The 20,284-nt window shown below is 42.4% G+C and overlaps 1 protein-coding gene across 8 annotated transcripts in view; it reads left to right on the top strand.

The window, feature by feature from the left end:
- ATE1 (arginyltransferase 1) overlaps positions 1-20,284 on the top strand; it is a 206,714-nt gene that overhangs the window by 23,554 nt on the left and 162,876 nt on the right. For all 8 annotated transcript variants that reach the window (XM_058435949.1, XM_058435948.1, XM_032176188.2 and 5 more), the window contains 4 exons: positions 1,135-1,198; positions 3,039-3,101; positions 11,604-11,707; positions 14,400-14,645. In XM_058435949.1, the coding sequence (XP_058291932.1) occupies positions 1,137-1,198; positions 3,039-3,101; positions 11,604-11,707; positions 14,400-14,645 (475 nt within the window). In that variant the 5' untranslated portion in view covers positions 1,135-1,136. The remainder of the gene's footprint in view (positions 1-1,134; positions 1,199-3,038; positions 3,102-11,603; positions 11,708-14,399; positions 14,646-20,284) is intronic.

Genomic DNA, 20,284 nt, shown 5'->3' on the forward strand with positions numbered 1-20,284 from the left:
TTTCTTTCTTTTTTTTTTTTTTTTTTTTTTTGAGACGGAGCTTCACTCTTGTTGCCCAGGCTGGAGTGTGGAGTGCAATGGCTCGATCTTGATTCACTGCAACCTCCGCCTCCTGGGTTCAAGCAATTCTCCTGCTTCAGCCTCCCAAGTAGCTGGGATTACAGGCATGCGCCACCATGCCCGGCCAATTTTGTATTTTTGGTAGAGACGGGGTTTCACCATATTGGCCAGGCTGGTCTTGAAGTCCTGACCTCAGATGATCCGCCCCTCGGCCTCCCAAAGTGCTGGGATTACAGGCGTGAGCCACTGTGCCTGGCTGAGTTACTTTCAATTCTTACACTTAGAAGGATTATTGTTACATACTTTTCTCCAATTTTTAATGCTCAAGACTATACTGTAAATATATACCTGTATATAAATCAGGAGAACTAATAAGCATAAAACATTTTGCTAAGTTTTCTGAAGAGACCAACCAGCATGTTAAATCATTGGGGATATTATTAAAGTTGGAAGGTCTGATGCAGTCTGATTGCAGTGAGGACCTAAATTTGTGCTATCATAGAGACTATTGACTAATCCTCAAATAAATATAATTACTTTGATGTGGTTTTTTTTGAATTAAAATATATATGTCATTTTTTATTTGTGCTGTATGTATGCCAGACTAACAGCTGTGAAGTATGTACAAACTTTTTGTTTATCCAATATGAGTGTTTTGGAATTTTAACCTAAACACTCCTATTTTTTTTTTTTTTTTTTTTTTTGAGACAGAGTCTCACTCTGTCGCCAGGGCTGGAGTGCAGTGGCGTGATCTCAGCTCACTGCAACCTCCGCCTCCTGGGTTCATGCGATTCTCCTGCCTCAGCCTCCTGAGTAGCTGGGATTACAGGCGCCCACGACTACGCCCAGCTAAATTTTTGTATTTTTAGTAGAGACGGGGTTTCACCATGTTGGCCAGGCTGGTCTCAAACTTCTGACCTTGTGATTTGCCCGCCTCGGCCTCCCAAAGTGCTGGGATTACAGGCATGAGCCACCGTGCCTGGCCAAACACTCCTATTTTTAAAACTCACACTTTGAATTTAAAAAAGAAAAAAGGTTACCGTGCCGTAATTAACACGCTACTTATTTTTTCAGGCATGTGGGCACATTCCATGACAGTACAGGATTATCAGGATCTCATAGACCGAGGATGGCGAAGGTAAAGCTTCCAGATACAAAGAGACTTCCTACTGTTACTCAGGTTCTTGAAAAATACAGCGTGCCTTTAAAATGCTTTCCTATTGTTGGAAAGAGGTTTAAGAAAATTTTTATTATATTCTTTCGTGTAGTGATTTTTTTCTCTCTCTTTTAAAAAACTTTATTAGGAAAATGTCAAATATCTATAAAAGCAGAGAGTACATTAGAATGAACCTCAGGTACCTATCACTAAGCTTCAGCAGTTATTAACATTCTGCCAATCATGTTTGATTCTCCTGCTCCACCTTTTAATATTTAATAGCAAATTACATCAGTAGGTTATTATGACATTTGTCCTATCAATAGATAGGCAATAAGTATGTATCTCTAAGAGAGAGTTCTTTTTTTCTTTTTAACTGATCCACAATGCTGTATCACACCTTACAAAATTAATAAAAATTCTTTGATGTTACCTGTTACTTACTTTTTATTAGATTTTCCAGATTGTCTCAAAAATGTCTTCTTTAACAGTTAGTTTATTTGAATAAGGATTTCCTTAAAGTCCACATATGGCCTGTTTTGAGTAGTTATTTTTATGTGGATGATTTTTAAGTAACTCTTAGGTAAAGTTCCTTGTGTAAATATAAGTAATATTAAATACTGTACGCTAATACTCGCCAAAGATGTGGGATTGGGAGCACCAGCTGAAACATCACATCACAACTTTCCTTAAACTTAAAGAGATTCAAAAGGTAGACATAAGTCAGATTTTAAAGGACTTTGCATGCCATGATAAGGAACTTAGAGACATGGTCTCGCTCTGTTGCCCAGGCTAGAGTACAGTGGCATCATCATAGCTCACTGTAACCCCAAATTCCCACACTCAAGTGATCCTCTTGCCTCAGCCTCTGCAGTGGCTAGGACTACAGGTGTGCATCACAACACCTGGCTAGTTTTTCAGTTTTTTGTAAGATCTTGCTATGTTGCCCATGCTGGTCTCGAACACCTGGTTGCAAGTGTTCTTCCAGCCTAGCTTTTCAAAGTGTTGGGATTATAGGTATGAACCACCATGCCTGGTCAGAACTTTTAAAAGGTAGAAGGCAGTCATGGAAGGATTTTATGGTAAGAGAGAAATGTGATGGAATTTGTTTTAGAAAAGATTGTTCAGATGGCTGAGAGGTATTTGAAGGGGTGGTCATAGAGGCAGGAAGATGAGTGCAAAGGTTATTGCGCTATCCAGATGTGCGATGATGAGGACCGTCACCTTAGTGGCAATGATGATAGAGAAGAGGGGACAATTTAAGATAGGGTTTAAAGTGGGGGAAAGCTTGTTAACAGGATAAGAGGTGAATTCCAGGGAGGAGTCTAAAATGACTCCCAGTTTCTGACTTGAGAACAGAATGAACAGTTCTGTTAGTACCATAGACCTGGAATGCATGGAAAGAAGCGGGTTAGTTTTGGGGTACTCCGTGCTGGTGCATGTGGAATACCCAAACGTGGTTGTCACAGGCATCACATACATGAGTCCCACAGCATCATGGGCATTTCTCTCATTGCCCTTGTGGTATTGAGGATTGGTGGCAGGTTAAGGCAGAGCAGGGGTGGCAGATGCTGGTGAGAGGGGAACTGAGATGATTGGCCCGGGGGTACGCAAGTAAAACTTTAGGAAATAAATGGCAGGGTTCTAAACTTTGCTACACGCACTTTGAATGTTATTTAGCTTATGAAGAGTAATTAAACCTACATGCATTTCTACAATATTGATTAGATTTTTTACCCTTAATTTAATGCTCCTGTGCTAGGCTGTTTTGGTATAAGTGAGAAATATATAAGACATTAACAAACTATTTTTATAATTTTAGAAGTGGAAAATACGTGTACAAACCTGTCATGAATCAAACATGTTGTCCTCAGTACACAATAAGGTAAGAATTTTAATTAGTAGAAAGAGGATTTATAATATGAAGATTGTGTATAATATTTTAGTAGTCTCTTGTGCTTTTTTAATGTTTATTTCCGCTCTAGGTAGATGTCCTTTAAAAGGAAAAGTAAATGAGTTATGTCTTTTCTTCATACTGATGCTATATTTATGTGCTCATCAGTAGGTTTTAGTAATATTGTTTGATTGGTTCAGATATAAATATGTGAAAAAAATACCCTCTTAATTTAGCAATCTTGTCAATGAATGCCATGAAATATTGGGAAAATGTTGGTAAATATTCACATTATTTTTGGATATTAAATATTACAGGACTTAGCTTAGGATTTTCTGCATTCTGGTGTATTGCTTGACACAGTGCTTGTGTTCAAGCAATACTACAGGCTCCTATAAATTACTTGGCAGGTTCATGTTCTCATGTGGGATTCAGGAGGACGAGAGAGACCTCGGGTTAAAACAGGAGAAACTTTATTGAGTGCACTTAGGCCCAGCTGACTCAATGTCCAAAAGACTGGGCCCGGAACAAAGACTTTTATACTCACTTCACAAAAGGCGGTGGGCTAGCTTGAAGCAAGCTTACAGTGGCGTGAAAGCAGGGATACAGAGGCAGGAAAAACTCAGGATTGCACATGACCGTTGGCAAGCAACCCAGATGTCCGTTATCTAGGTTTGCCTGGGCTTATCCTATAATCTTCACTATGGTGCCCAGGCAGCTGTAGTTCAGGCCTACTCAGGCTTCTCATGATACTCGTTGTACTTCTCAGATAAAACAGAATACTTGAAGTCACTAGTTACAGAGAACAGGAATCTATGAACTCATTCCGTAAAACAAAGGAAAATTTGTTTTTTCTTCTCTGCATGTGGAGTGCTGGGAGAATCTCCAGAGCACATTAGGTAATATTATCAAGGCTTTTCCTGGGTCTATGCCGTGCCTGTTGCTGCCTCTGGGACAAGTCAGCCTAAAACAGGAAAGCTTATTTATCTTTCTTTTTAATGTTATTTTTCTTTAATTTTCCACCTCACTCACTTATAAGTGGGAGCTAAACCTTGGGTACTCAGACACAAAGATGGCAAAAGTAGAAGCTGGAGACTACTAGAGGAGGAGGGAGGGCGCGAGCTAAGGGTTGAAAAACCAACTTGGTATGACGATCAGTACCTGGGTGGTGGGATCATCCATATTGCAAACCTCAGCATCATGCAATATATCCAGGTCACCAGCCTGTACCTACACCCCCTGAATCTAAAATAAAAGTTGAAAAAAAAATTAATTGGAAGGAAGAGGGCTTAAATTTATTCTGCCACTTACACTTAAGAGTCCAGTTTTTTTTTGTTTTTTTTTGTTGTTGTTGTTAAGAGACGGAGTCTCGCACCGTCACCTAGGCTGGAGTGCAATGGCGTGATCTCGGCTCCTGCAACCTCTGCCTCCTGGGTTCAAGTGCTTCTCCTGCCTCAGCCTCCCAAGTAGCTGGGATTACAGGTGCCTGCCACCCCGCCCGGCTAATTTTTTGTATTTTTAGTAGAGACGGGGTTTCACTATGTTGGCCAGGCTGGTCTTGAACTCCTGACCTCATGATCTACCTGCCTCACCCTCCCAAAGTGCTGGTTACAGGCGTGAGCCACTGTACCTGGCCCAGAGTCCAGTTTTCTTAAATGGGAAACTTAAACCAAAGTCTATTTTCCTACAAAGTCTTCGTTGGATTTTTTTCATAATCTTTTGGATTTTCCATGTACCTTCTCATCTCATCCCAACATAGAAGAATCTTCTCTCTTATTCTGGTTATAAGGTCATCATCACCTTTTTCTTCTTTTTTCTTTTTTTTTGAGACAGGGTCTTGCTCAGGCTGGAATGCAGTAGCACAACCATGGCTCACTGCAGCCTGCCTGCCAGGCTCAAGTGACCCTCCCACCTCAGCCTCCCAAGTAGCTGGGACTGTAGGTACACACCACCAGGCCTGGCAAATTAAATTTTTTTTTTTATAGAAAAGGGGTCTTGCCATGTTTTCTAGGCTGATCTCACCATGTTTCCTAGGCTGATCTCCAACTCCTAGGCTCAAAGGAGCCTCCTGCCTCAGCCTCCCAAAGTGCTGGGATTATAGGTGTGAGCTACTACTGCACCTGAACCTTTTTTTTTGATAGAAAATGTGAAAAGTGCATTAACATTTTGAAGTATGTATTTGTCTCCAATTTCAATGTGTATATATACTCATAAAATTAAGACAGTTTTACTTTAAGAAATGAAAAATTAAAAAATCAAACAGTTTTTTGTCCATTAGTTTTTTTGTTTGGTCCTCAAAGCTGTCTGCCTTGGTTGCTCTTAACTTGTTTTTGGGTTGCAAACCATTTTGAGAATTTGCTGAGAGCTGGCCTCCTGCCCAAAGGCATGTAGACAAAAACACGTAACATTTTGCATATCCTCCCCACCGAGACTGAGTCTTGCTCTGTCGCCCAGGCTGGAGTGCAGTGGTGTGATCTCAGCTCACTGCAGTGTCCGCCTCCTGGGTTCTAGCAATGCTCCTGCCTTAGCCACCCGAGTAGCTGGGACTACAGATGCCCACCACTAGGACTGCTTAATTTTTGTATTTTTAGTAGAGATGGAGTTTCACCATGTTGGCCGGGCTAGTCTCGAACTGGTGATCTACCCACCTCAAAGTGCTGGGATTTCAGGCGTGAGCCACCATGCCCAGCACATTTTGTGTGTTAATTTTAGGATGATTGCAGACTCCCAAAGGTTCACTGATCCTTGATTAGGAGTTTTTTTTTTTTTTTTTTTTTTTGAGAGGGAGTCTTGCTGTCGCCCAGGCTGGAGTGCAGTGGCACTGTCTCGGCTCACTGCAACTTCTGCCTCCCGTGTTCAAGTGATTCTCCTGCCTCAGCCTCCCCACTAGCTGGGATTACAGGCGTGCACCACCACACCTGGCTAATTTTTTTGATATTTTTAGTAGAGATGGGTTTCACCATGTTGACCAAGCTGGTCTCAAACCCCTGACATCAGGTGATCTGCCTGCCTCAGCCCCCCAAAGTGCTGATGTGTCTGGAGTTGGTTCCTTCTGGGTTCTTGGTCTTGCTGACTTCAAGAATGAAGCCACGGACCTTCACAGTGAGTGTTACAGCTCTTAAATGTGGCGCAGACCCATAGAGTGAGCAGCAGGAAGATTTATTGTGAAGTGTGAAAGAACAAACCTTCCACAGCGTGGAAGGGACCCTGGTGGGTTGCTGCTGCTGTCTGGGGTGGCCAGCTTTTATTCCCTTATTTGTCCCCGCCTATGTCCTGCTGATTGGTCCATTTTACAGAGTGCTGATTGGTCCATTTTATAGAGTGCTGATTGGTCCATTTTACAAACCTCTAGCCACAGAGCGCTGATTGGTGTGTTTTACAATCCTCTAGCTAGCTACAGAATGCCCTTTGGGGCGTTTTACGATCCTAGGTACAGAGAGCTGATTGGTGCATTTTACAATCCTCTTGTAAGACAGAAAAGTTCTCCACGGCCCCACCTGACCCAGAAGTCCAGCTGGCTTCACCTGTCACTGGAATTACAGGCATGAGCCACCACACCTGGCCAGGAGCCTTCTCTTTTACCTGACTGGCCGTTGGATTGGCAGAGGACAAGAAAAATGGGGTCTGGTTTGCTGACACTATGTCATTACACAAAGAATAGAATGACAGAATATCTTGCGCTGTCCTCTTTCAGTTTTCGTGGTTATAAAGAGAAGGTATCTTCTAAGGCAGAAGTCATTTGTCTCCAATTAACAATTTATTGGATTATGGACAGGATTCTATTCATAAGTTTGAAGTTGATTGGCTTAATCTGTGATCAGAAAAGGGTGATTTCGATTGGTTAAAGAAAAAAGAATCTAAATTGTATTTGGTGCCTGTTACATGGAAAGCACTATTCTGAGCATATTGCCTTTATAAAAGGGGATTCAATTAACATTGCAAAATAAAGTAGTTATGTGATTTTTGCCTTTTACATGGCATCAAATGTTTGCTGAATTGCTTCTCTTTGTAATTTGATTATGCATCGTCTTTTTTTTTTTGTTTGAGACAGAATCTTGTTTAGTCTCCCAGGCTGGAGTGCAGTGGCGTGATCTCTGCTCACTGAAACCTCCACCTCCCAGGTTCAAGTGATTCTTCTGCCTCAGCCTCCTGAGTAGCTGGGACTACAGGCGCATGCTACCACACCCGGCTAATTTTTGTATTTTTAGTAGAGACGGGGTTTCACCGTATTGGCCAGGTTGGTCTGGAACTCCTGACCTCATGATCCGCTTGCCTTGGCCTCCCAAAGTGCTGGGATTACAGGCGTGAGCCACCGGGCCCAGCCACGTCATCTTCTTATGGAGTCATTTTCCGTATTTACTCTTCTGGTTATTTTTACCTTGTATATAACAGTAGTTGCAATGAGAACTTAGATAAAGGAAAGGGGCTTATAGTTAACAGCTTAGCTTCTTGTTAGTCAGTAGGGACTCTCCAGTATGTGTGTATAAATGAGGATGAACTTTTCTGGCTATGTTTTTTTTTTTTTAAGTTTTTTATTTTTATCAGAATTACACATGTTCATAAAGTGTCAAGTTGCAATAAAGTTTGTTTTGGAAAAAGCAGTCCCCCAACCCCCCTGTCCCATTTCCTGTTCCCCCATGGCGGTCATCTTGAAACATTTTAACTAATTCTTTTGGTTTTTCATCTCCCTGTCTTTAAGCAACATGCTTATATAATTGTAACACTTGCTTTTTTTTTCTTTTCCTGTTAGTTTTCTCCATTATTTCCGGGCTTCTCTCTGTGGAAGATAAGGATTTAGTTTTCTCTCATCCCTGTTTCCCTGCCACATTCAAGCTCGTTTTTGTCCCCATCCCTAGCTTTCCATTTAGAAGTGTAATTTTGGGCAGATGTGTTCACATCCATTGTGACTGTGTAAATATGCTTCACAACTGAACCACGGCGGGTACTATGATTACTTTTCCTGCACAAGTTTTCGCTTTCCTTGGAGTTACTAATTATCTTTTTTGTTTGCATCGTGTGTATAACTATGACCAGATTATTTTGAAAATAAATCCCAGTTATGTAAGTGTCTTCTTAGTATATTTAAACGCATCAAGTGCTATGATCGCTTTTATGTACTTGAGAAAAGTCCCTTGTGTAGCCTTCTGACCTGCTTGATCTGAACAGGTTACCCCCTACACCTGAAGCATCATGGTAAACCTGGGCTATTTTTTTTATTTTTTATTTTTGAGACGGAGTTTTGCTCTTGTTGCCCAGGCAGGAGTGTACTGGCGCAATCTCAGTTCACTGCAACCTCCGCCTCCTGGGCTCAAGCGATTTTCCTGCCTCAGCCTCCTGAGTAGCTGGGATTACAGGCGCCCACCACTATGCCTAGCTAATTTTTGTATTTTTAGTGGAGATGGGGTTTCATCATGTTGGCCAGGCTGGTGGTCTTGAACTCCAGACCTCATGTGATCCACCCACCTCGGTCTCCCAAAGTGCAGGGATTACAGGCGTGAGCCACCATGTGCGGCCTGGGCTATTCTTTTTACTGTCATCTTAGGGATTTTTTTTTTTTTTTTGAGACCGAGTCTCTCTTTGTTGCCCAGGCTGAAGTGCAGTGGTGCGATCTCAGCTCACTGCTTCCTCTGCCTCCCAGGTTCAAGTGATTCTCCTGCCTTAGCCTCCCGAGTAGCTGGGACTACAGGCGTGTGCCGCTATGCTTGGCTAATTTTTTATGTTTTTAGTAGAGACAGGGTTTCACCGTGTTAGCCAGGATGGTCTCGATCTCCTGACCTCGTGATCCACCTGCCTCAGCCTCCCCAAAGTGTTGGGATTACAAGCGTGAGCCACTGCACCCGGCCTGGGGATTCTTTTTAACACCTGAGTTGGAAACCCTTCTTTCTTGGATTATTCCCTTGTTTTAGTGAAGCACATCTTCTAATAGAGAAAGTGCATAAGAGGTACATTTTTGAGACCTTGTGTGTCTGCAAACTTTGATTCACTGCTCAAACTTAACTTTAGTTTGGGAGGGTACAGAAGTGCAGGATGAAAATAATTTTTCTAGAATTTTGTTCCACTATCGTCTTATTACTGTTGAGAAGTGCAGTGATATTCTGATTCTCATACCTTTGTCTGAGATGTGTTCTTTCTCTTTGGAGGTGTTCCTTTTTTTGTTGTTGTTTTTTGTTTTTCTAGACGGAGTCTCGCTCTGTTGCCCAGGCTGGAGTGCAATGGTGTGATCTCTGCTCACTGCAAGCTCCGCCTCCTGGGTTCATGCCATTCTCCTGCCTCAGCCTCCCGAGTAGCTGGGACTACAGGCACCTGCCACCACGCCCGGCTAATTTTTTGTATTTTTAGTAGAGACAGGTTTCACCTTGTTAGCCAGGGTGGTCTCCATCTCCTGACCTTGTGATCTGCCCGCCTCGGCCTCCCAAAGTGCTGGGATTACAGGCATGAGCCACCGTGCCTGGCCGAAGCTTTTCTTTTCTTCTCTTTTTCTTGTTTTTTTTTTTTTTTTTTTTTGAGACAGAGTCTCACTCTGTTGCCCAGGCTGAAGTGCAGTGGCGTGATCTTGGGCTCACTGCAAGCTCTGCCTCCCAGGTTCATGCCATTCTTCTGCCTCTGCCCCCCAGGTAGCTGGGACTATAGGTGCCCACCTCCACACCCGGCTAATACTTTTTGTATTTTTAGTAGAGATAGGGTTTCACCTTGTTAGCCAGGATGATCTTGATCTCCTGACTTCGCGATCTGCCTGCCTTGGCCTCCTGAAGTGCTGGGATTACAGGTGTGAGCCACTGTGCCCGGCCTCTCTTTGGAAGCTTTTCTATCCTCTGTTCTGCATTTCATAGTCAGTTTGGCTATGTGTCTGTTTTTATCCATCACAGATGAACTGGACGGGCCCTTCTTATCTGGGGGCTCGTCCCATCTTATCCTTTAGTTCAGGGAAATTTTGTTAAATTTTTTGTTCTATCTTTTCACCTCCATTTTCTTCTTTTTTAATGCCTTTATTTAGATTTTGGACCGTTTAAACTGGTCTCTGACTTTACCTTTTCTTTTCAGTCTTTCATCTTTTTTGCAGAATCTTCTGGGAGGTTTCTTCAACTTCAGTTTTCAGGTCTTCTACTTAATTTTTACATTTCTCCTGTCATATTTTTAATTTTAAAGGTCTTTTTGTTCTCACTCTTATTTATTTAATAACACCTTGTTATTTAATGGCTGTAGTGGCTTAATAAACGAGATCTTCCTAAGGATTTCTTTAAAAGGTTCTTTTCTTTCTGTCATGGTCTATGTCCTCCAAGTTACTTTCTCTAGTTTGTTTGGTACCTATCTTTTCAGTGGTGGCTCTCCTCGAGTGTCTGGTGATTCTAACTTTTCAGTGTTCCATTGGAAATTCCGTGTACCTGATGAGTTTGGTTTACTGTGGGTCTTGGGTATTTCTCAGCGTTGTTTACCGTGGGTGATCTGGCTGGGCCCTTCTGTTGGGGAATCCCTGATGTTAGTATTTTTAGGTCTGATCACATTCTGGAGAGAAAGTATTACATAACCTGCTGCTGTTCTGGAGCTGGGTTGGTGATCTCAACATGTACTGTGTACACTTTTATTACTTAAGCCATTTTCAGTGGTACCACTGCTTTCAGCTGTGGCTTGCATCCATCCTGTAAGAGGCTCTGTGTTACTCGTTCCTCCAGGTTTGCAGTTTTCTGCTGGGTTAAGTAGGGAGCCGTCTAGTCATCTGCAGGTGGGAGAGGGGATCTGACATCTATCCTAACTGCTTCGAAAGCAAGACTTTGAAGGGATCTTTCTATTTTTAGACCTACTTTCACTCATATTTCCAGAGCTATGAGGTGTCACCAATCCCTAAGACTTTTAAGGGTAATATAGAGAAAATTGGCTTTTTTTTTTTCTACTGTTGGCCTAGGATTCAACTTTCTTTGGTCTGTTAAAGCAGCATTGCTTTGTACATCTGTTTCCAGCTTCTAACACTTCTCTCCTTCTCTTTTTTCTGGTGTGTTATGTCTTTCTTTTTTTTAAATCTCTTGCTGGGAGTGGTGGCTCATGTATGTAATCCCAGCACTTTGGGAGGCCGAGGCAGGTGGATCACGAGGTCAGGAGTTTGAGACCAGCCTGACCAACATGGTGAAACCCTGTCTCTACTGAAAATATAAAAATTAGCAGGGCGTGGTGGCGCATGCCTGTAATCCCAGCTACTCAAGAGGCTGAGGCAGGAGAATCACTTGAACCTGAGAGGCGGAGGTTGCAGTGAGCCGAGATAGTGCCACTGTACTCCAGTCTGGGCGACAGAGTGAGACTCTATCTCAAAAGAAAAAAAAAAAAATCTCTTAACTATAGTCTCAGTGTGATGTGGGCTGGGATTAGAGGCTACATTAAGCCCCATCTTTAACCAGAAATCTCATGCATGAGATGGTCTTACTGTACTAGGTGATATCCAGAACTGATTTCATTTCTTCAAGGTTTGAGTTCACTTTTTAAATATTTATTTTGCTTTCCTAGGTGCCGACCTTTACAATTTCAGCCTTCAAAATCTCACAAGAAGGTTTTGAAAAAAATGTTGAAATTTCTGGCTAAAGGGGAGGTTCCCAAAGGAAGTTGTGAGGGTAAGATGGGCTGGGTCTAAAAACTATTTACTATCTGTCTTTGCAACGGTCCCACTTTCAGTCATCTTAGGAAGGGGAAGGGTCATTTATACAGTCATGCACTACTGCTACTATGATGACAGCGACTACTGTTAGCACTGCTATTACTGTTACCATCGGCCCCCAAGTCAAGGTACAGGGAATATATATCAGAAGAGTTTAACTTGGAAAGAATATTGAGGATCATATTAAAGATGTGATTTCTTGGAGTTTATCAAAATATCTGTTTCCAGAATGCTTTGATAACTCATCTTTCTTGATCCTAATACCATCCTTATGAAGTAAATAGAAAGTGCCATTGTCTCTCAAGAAGCAAGTGCTTACATGCAGCTTGAACAAGATTGCCCTATTCCTTTTAATGCTGAATAAAGATCAGCTTTTCTGTGTTTGAATAAGGCTTTACTTCAGTAAATTATACTGTTTGAAATCCTCTTATTTGTGTGATCAGTTTTGAATTGTGAGTGGCTTTGCTAAAACATATTAGCATTTGTTTAACTTTAGTTACACACGATTTGCTTTTTTTCTTAGTCTTTTTACTAATTGTGGTTTTATTTCTTTAAATTTTCATATTGGGGCCGGGCGCAGTGGCTCACGCCTGTAATCCCAGCCCTTTGGGAGGCTGAGGCAGGCAGATCGCGAGGTCAGGAGATCGAGACCATCCTGGCTAACATGGTGAAACCCTGTCTCTACTAAAAATACAAAAAAATTAGCTGGGCGTGGTGGCAGGCACCTGTAGTCCCAGCTACTCGGGAGGCTGAGGCAGGAGAATTGCTTGAACCTGGGAGGCAGAGGTTGCAGTGAGCCGAGATTGTGCCATTGCACTCCAGCGTGGGTGACAGAGCGAGACTCCATTTCAACAACAACAACAAAAAATTAGCTTAGCTTGGTGGTGCACGCCTGTAGTCCCAGCTACTCGGGAGGCTGAGGCACAAGAATCAGGGAGGTCAAGGCTGCAGTGAGCCAAGATCCTGCCACTGCACTCCAGCCTAGGTGACAGAGCAAGACTCTGTCTCCACCAAAAAAAATAAATAAATAAAAAAGGAATTAGGTTCTGAGTTGGAAAAATGAACATGGAAATAAGCATTGAAGATGCTGTCCATTTGTAAATTGGTGGTTGCCTTTCCTTTTTTTTTTTTGGAGATGGAGTCTTGTTCTGTTGCCTGGGCTGGAGTGCAGTGGCTCAATCTCGGCTCACTGCAACCTCCACCTCCCAGGTTCAAGGCATTCTCTTGTCTCCGCCTCCCGAGTAGCTGGGACCACAGGTACCTGCCACCATGTCTGGCTAATTTTTTTGTATTTTTGGTAGAGACAGGGTTTCGCTGTGTTGGCCAGGCTGGTCTCGAACTCTTGACCTCGTGATCTGCCCGCCTTGGCCTCCCAAAGTGCTGGGATTACAGGTGTGAGCCACCACGTCCGGCCGCCTCTCTTTCTTTTGTAGTGTTTATATTTGGTTCTTTATTTGACTTGTTATAGGCTTCCGAATTATCTGTGCGTGGAACTTAATTCTTAGGAGTGATGTACTCATTAGGGTACAGGAATAAACAGCCATGACAAAAAGATACCAAAATGCAGTAACTAAAAGAAAGATAAAAGTCTGTTTCTTTCAGGGCTGGATGCAGTGGCTCACACCTGTAGTCCCAGCACTTTGAGAGGCCAAGGCAGGTGGATCATGAGGTCAGGAGATCGAGACCATCCTGGCTTACACAGTGAAACCCTGTCTCTTCTAAAAATACAAAAAATTAGCCGGCCTTCGCCGGGTGTGGTGGTTCACGCCTGTAATCCTGGCACTTTGGGAGGCTGAGGCGGGTGGATCATGAGGTCAGGAGATTGAGACCATCCTGGCTAACACGGTGAAACCCCATCTGTACTAAAAATGCAAAAAATTAACCGGGCATGGTGGCGGGCGCCTGTGGTCCCAGCTACTCGGGAGGCTGAGGCAGGAGAATGGCGTGAACCTGGGAGGCAGAGCTTGCAGTGAGCCGAGATCGCACTCCTGCACTCCAGCCTGGGCGACAGAGTGAGACTCCTCAAAAAAAAAAAATAAATAAAAAAAGTCTGTTTCTTTCCTCACATAACAGTTCAGTGTGGGTGTTCTAGGTTGGCATACAACTCTTCTCCCCACCAGCCCTTCTGGGCTTTTCTTTAACATGTGATTTCCCAGGTTGCTCTGGTTTTTACTAATCCAGCCATTGTGGGGAAGGGTAGAAGTTCAGGGTCGCAAGTTTCCTTTAAAACTAGTGAGGCACAATTGGACGTTATCAATTGTGTTATGTTCAGTTGGCAGGAGCTTGGTCACCACTTGTAAAGGGACTGGCAGTACATTCCCCTACTAGGGTGCCACAGGTTGTTTTTTTTTTTTTTTAATTTACTGTAGAGATAGTGTCTCACTATGTTGCCCAGGCAGGTCTTAAACTCCTGGCCTCAAGCAGTCCTCCTGTGTTGGCCTCCCAAAGAGCTGGAATTACAGGCATGAACCACCATGCCCAGCTGTGCCAGTCTTAAGTGCAGCTCTCTTATTTTGGAGGATGAGAATGGATTTGGTGGACAGATAGTAATTCTGCCACAATGGATAATAGGAGCATTGTATTTCTGTATTTACCTAACTGTGTCAAATAACCCAGCTGATGGATTTTTAATTTCTTCTGATTTGTAGATGAGCCCATGGATTCCACAATGGATGATGCTGTTGCGGGTGACTTTGCATTGATAAATAAATTGGATATACAGTGTGATCTTAAAACACTCAGTGATGACGTCAAAGAGAGTTTAGAGAGTGAAGGAAAAAATTCAAAGAAAGAAGAACCTCATGAATTACTTCAGTCACAAGATTTCGTAGGAGAGAAGTTGGGCTCTGGTGAACCATCACATTCAGTTAAAGTTCACACAGTTCCTAAGCCAGGTAGTAAAGATTTTTGATACCAAGTCCTATTCACGGCTTTGCTTTTTGCTTAGTCATTTTAAACCCTGGGTCTTTTCATCAGCCAAAAGGATGACTTAGGCATGCAATCTGTAAAACAGAACCCTGCTTTGTTTATTATTGCCTAGAATTAGATGGACAAATCATGCCTTTTACAAACTACTGTGCTTAAAGAGCCTGCAACAAGAGCCTTATCCCTAAATACAGATATTTTCAAAGAGTTCCATTTCTACTTACTACTTTAGGGCCTTACGGGGTTAAGAATCAGATTTTTCTCAGTGAAAAGGAGTGATAAACATTATTTTAGCATTAAGTGAGACAACATGAATTATAGGTATTATGTCCAAAATACAGACGTTATAAAATTCTTCAGTTTATCATTAAATTTTTTAATGTAATTTTAGTGTATTCTAGTTTTAAAATGTCCAGATTTTGATGTTTAACTTTGCCTTTAATCAGGTAAGATTTTTTTTATGTTATTACTTATAAAAGAATTAGGCTTAAAAAGTTTATCCAGTATTAAATGAGTTTAATATGTGTGTGTATGACTCTTAAAATTATTTCATAAAATATGAAGTTGGATGGTTATTAGTTTATTAGATGGTCTCAGCTTTTGAATTAGTTCTTATACTTATGCAAAATGATCCAAGAGAAAGATTTTTAGTACTATTTTAGTTTTTCTTGTCTAAACTATGTTACACATGTTAAAGTGGGGAAAATTCTCCATTTGCAATTTTATTGAATAGTTTTTTTACATAAGGTTTTCATGTTAAGTTGATTTTGGTCTGAGATTTCATCCTAGTTAATACTAATAGTTCAAGAAAATATTTATTTTTTAATTTGAGACAGGGTCTTGCTCTGCTGCCTAGGCTGCAGTGAAGTGGCGTGATCATAGCTCACTGCAGCCTTGAGCTCCTGGGGCCAAGTGATCCTCTTGCCTTAGGTTCCTGAGTAGGTAGGAGTACAGGAGCTTGTCACCATGCCTAGCTATTTTAAAATTTTTTGTAGAGACAGGGTCTCACTATATTATCCAGGCTGGTCTCCAACTCCTCACCTAAAGTTATCCTCCCACCCTGGCCTCCCAAAGTGCTGAGATTATAGGCGTGAGCCACTGTGCCCAGCTCCCAGTGAAATATTTTGAATAATTTAGACAGTTTCTTTCAACTATTTCTCTCTGGGGTGTAGGGTCAATTCTTTTATTATTTTTTAGTAAAATTACTTATAATTTGTCAATTTTAAAAATCTTCGTTATTCAAACATAGATGAACGTAGATTGAATAGTATAATCCACTTCCAGGTACTCTGCCTGCATTTGAAACAATTACTGACTCATGTCATAGACACTCTTGTTTCATCTAGTTCCCCCTTCCAAAATTATATTGAAGCAAATCCCAGACTGTGCTATCCTGTATTTCAGAATACACTTCTAAAAGATAAGAACTTTGAACAAGCATATTCACAATACTATTATTATACTTGAATAAAATTTCTTAATGCCATTGAATAGTGTTCAAATTCCAATTTTTAAACATTTGTTTGTGTCAGGATCCAGATAATGTCCACATATTGTGATTGTTGATACATTTAAAAAATCTCTTTTGGCCAGGCGTGGTGGCTTACACCTGTAATCCCAGCACTGTGGGAGACTGAGGCAGGTGGATTGCTTGAGCCCAGGAGTTCGAGACCAGCCTGGACAATATGGTGAAACCCGTCTGTACTAGAAATACAAAATATTAGCCAGGTGTTATGGTGCATGCCTGTAGTCCCAGCTACTTGGGAGGCTGAGGTGGGAGGGTCACCTGAGCTTGGGAAGTCGAGGCTGCAGTGAGCTGAGATTGTGCCTCTGCACTCTAGCCTGGGTGACGAGAATGAGACCCTGTCTCAAAACAACAACAACAATCTCTTTTGTTCTAGAGGTTCCCCTTCCATCGTTCCCCAACTGGATTGTTTGTCTTGGGCTGTGTGTTCTACTTTCTATATCTGACAGGTTATGTTGCAGTTTAACATGTTCCTCTGCCCGCTTATAAATTGATAGTTGGATATAGAGCCTTGGTCAGATTCTAGGCTAAATTTTCTTTCGTTTATTTTTTTGCGGTGGGGTGGGGGGCAGGTCTTAATCAGATTTGAGTTTGAATTATTTGAGGATGGGCGAGATCACTTCATGGGTGTTAGAGTGGTCTTTCAGGAGACGTGTGATGTCTGGGTGCTTCTCTTTTTGTTAGTGCTAATAGTCATGGATGTTCCATGCTTCAATTCATTTATTAGATACTCTATCATTTCTTCATTTCCTGGCTGGCTGGACTGCTTCTATAAAGACATTCTTCCCCTCGTCTGTTTGCTTCTCATAAAAACCCATAGCAAAGGCAGGATACTTTTTTTTTTTTTTTTGAAAGAATCTCACTCTGTTGCCTACGCTGGAGTGCTGTGGCACGGTCTTGGCTCACTGCAACCTCCGCCTCCCAGGTTCCAGTGATTCTCCTGCCACAGCCTTCAGAGTATCTGGGATTACAGGTGCGTGCCACCACGGCTGGCTAATTTTTTGTATTTTTAGTAGAGACGGGGTTTAGCCGTGTTGGCTAGGCTGGTCTCGAACTCCTGACCTCAGATGATACACCCGCCTTGGCCTCCCAAAGTACTGGGATTACAGGAGTGAGCCAGCGCACCCGGCTGGTAGGATACATTCTTGATTCCTTCTTTTTATTTATCATTTTTCAAAATAACATCTAACAGTGACCAGTTAGTTTTCTTTTTGGTATCATTGGGAACTCATGGATCTGAACATCCTGCTGTTGCAATCTGTTGCTCCTCTGAGAGCTTCTGTAAGTTGGCTTTTGAGGCCTTTCGACATAATCCTGGTAGTCTTTGACAGCTTCCTTGCTATCTGGCATGATGTTATGCTCCTGGAGCATCTTGTACAGGCATTTCTTCGAGCAGTTGTGGTTCCTTTTAGTGGGAAATCGTATTTGGAGACCACACACTAGATTAGGAGCGCACATTATTGCTGCTGGCTTGGTCATTGTTTTCTAGGCTTCGTTGGCAAACAGACTTACGAAGTTATGAGTTCATACTGATATTTCCAATTCAAATTCAGGACTACAGCATTTTAATCTTTTTTTTTTTTTCGAGACGGAGTCTCGCTCTGTCACCCAGGCTGGAGTGCAGTAGTGTGATCTTCACTCACTGCAAGCTTCACCTCCCGGTTTCACGCCATTCTCCTGACTCAGTCTCCCTAGTAGCTGGGACTACAGGCGCCCGCCACCATGCTAATTTTTTGTATTTTTAGTAGAGATGAGGTTTCACCATGTTAGCCAGGATGATCTCGACCTCCTGACTTCGTGATCCATCCGCCTCGGCCTCCCAAAGTGCTGGGATTACAGGTGTGAGCCACTGTGCCTGGCCGCATTTTAATCTTTTTCTTTATTTTTTTTTTTGACACAGTCTCACTCTGTTGCCCAGGCTGGAGTGTAATGGCGCGATCTCGGCTCACTGCAACCTCTGCCTCCTGGGTTTAAGTGATTCTCCTACCTCAGCCTCCTGAGTAGCTGGGACTACAGGTGTGCACCACCACACCTGGCTAATTTTTGTACTTTTAGGTACTTTTAGTAGAAATGGGGTTTTACCATGTTGGCCAGGCTGGTCTCGAACTCCTGGCCTCAAGTGATCCACCTGCCTCAGGCTCCCAAAGTGCTGGGATTACAGGCATGAGCCACTGCGCCCGGCCATACATTTTTATCTTTTTCTTTTTTTTTGATGTTTGTAGTTTCTTCTGCACTGAGAAACCTAGTTCTCAAGAACACTGAGGATGGTAAAATTAGAATATCACACATTAACCTTTTGCTTTTTCCCATATTACACAGTTTTAGAATAACAACCTTACTTCCAGCAGTATGGTTACTGAAACATTAAAAACTATTTTTGCAGGGTTTTAATTTTTTTCCGTTAAGATATCTTTCACTAAAAATCTGAGACTATTTAAAAATCCTTGGATTTTGGCTGGGCTCAGTGGCTCACACCTGTAATCCTAGCACTTTGGGAGGCCAAGACAGGCGGATCACCTGAGGTCAGGAGTTCGAGACCAGCCTGGCCAGCATGGTGAAACCCCATCTCCATTAAAAATACAAAAATTAGCTGGGAGTGGAGGTGCGTGTCTGAAATTCCAGCTCCTCAGGAGGCTGAGGCAGGAGAATTGCTTGAACCCCGGGGGCAGAGGTTGCAGTGAGCTGAGATCACGCCACTGCACTCCAGCCTGGGCGACAGAGTGAGGCTCCACCTCAAACAAACAAAAAACCTTGGATTTTTTTTTTTTTTGGAATCTGCAAATGCAAACCTGCATTTCCTGTTTATTTTATTTTTTTTGAGACAGGGTCTTACTCTGTCTCCCAGGCTGGAGTGTAGTGACATGATCAGGACTCACTGTAGCCTTGACCTCCTAGGCTCAAGCAATTTTCTCACCTCCGCCACTGGAGTACTTGGGACTACCAGTACACGTCACTACACCTGGCTAATTTTTTGTATTTTTAGTAGAGATCGGGTTTTGCCATGTTGTTCAGGCTGGTCTTGAACTCCTGGACTCAAGTGATCTGCCTGCCTCAGCCTCCCAAAGTGTTGGGATTACGGGCGTGAGCCACCACACCTGGCCTAAAAAAGTTGATTTGTAGAGATGAGGTCTTGCTGCTTGCCCAGGCTGCTCTGGAACTCCTGTGCTTAAGGAGTATTCTCACTTTGGCCTCCCGAAGTGCTGGGATTTACAGACATGAGCCATCATAGCTAGCTTGCATTTCCATTTTAATTGAAAAAATATTACAAGTCTATTCTCTTGGACTTAATTAGAAATTATGTAGGTCTCCTAAACTCTATTTAAATCACCTGGGACTAACCTGGAATTCTTGAGTTGCTTTGAACCTCTGTGGGTGCAGGGTTGGTATAGTGTACTGATTTTACACTGATGATCTATTTTCATTCTGTTGAAGGAACTTACTGACCTGGGAGGTCTGTATCCCCTGATATGCTGAAATCCTACTTTTTTTTTTTTTTTGGAGACAGAGTCTCGCTGTGTTGCTTAGGCCTGGAGTGCAGTGGTGTGATCTTGGTTCACTGCAGCGTCCACCTCCTGGGTTCGAGCCATTCTCCTGCCTCAGGTTTCCCAAGTAGCTGGGACTGCAGGTGCACGCCAACACTCCCGGCTAATTTTTTGTATTTTTAGTAGAGACAGGGTTTCACCATGTTGGCCAGGTTGGTCTCAAACTTCTGACCTCAGATGATCCGCCCGTCTCGGCATTCCAAAGTGCTGGGATTACAGGCGTGAGCCACTGAGCCCTGCCTGAAATCCTACTTTCCATCGTAGTAACGTAGTATACAAATGTAGGGCAAAACAATCATGAGAAGACTTACCTAGTCCAGTGACTTAATTAGTGTAAAGACGATACAGGTAGTCAGTCCTTCATAAAAATACTGAAAATGTGTGTTTCTTAGTTCATGTTAGTTTTAAATTTGCTTATAATTTTATAACTTCTGTAGGGAATGTAATTTTCAGTATAGAAAATGGAAGATTTTGAAAATTACTATTTATGGAATGTTTATATAGGTAAAACATTATTTTAGATGTTGGTAATACAAATAAT

This window comes from Hylobates moloch, unplaced genomic scaffold (assembly GCF_009828535.3).
Source record: "Hylobates moloch isolate HMO894 unplaced genomic scaffold, HMol_V3 SCAFFOLD_3, whole genome shotgun sequence".
Lineage (NCBI taxonomy): Eukaryota > Metazoa > Chordata > Mammalia > Primates > Hylobatidae > Hylobates > Hylobates moloch.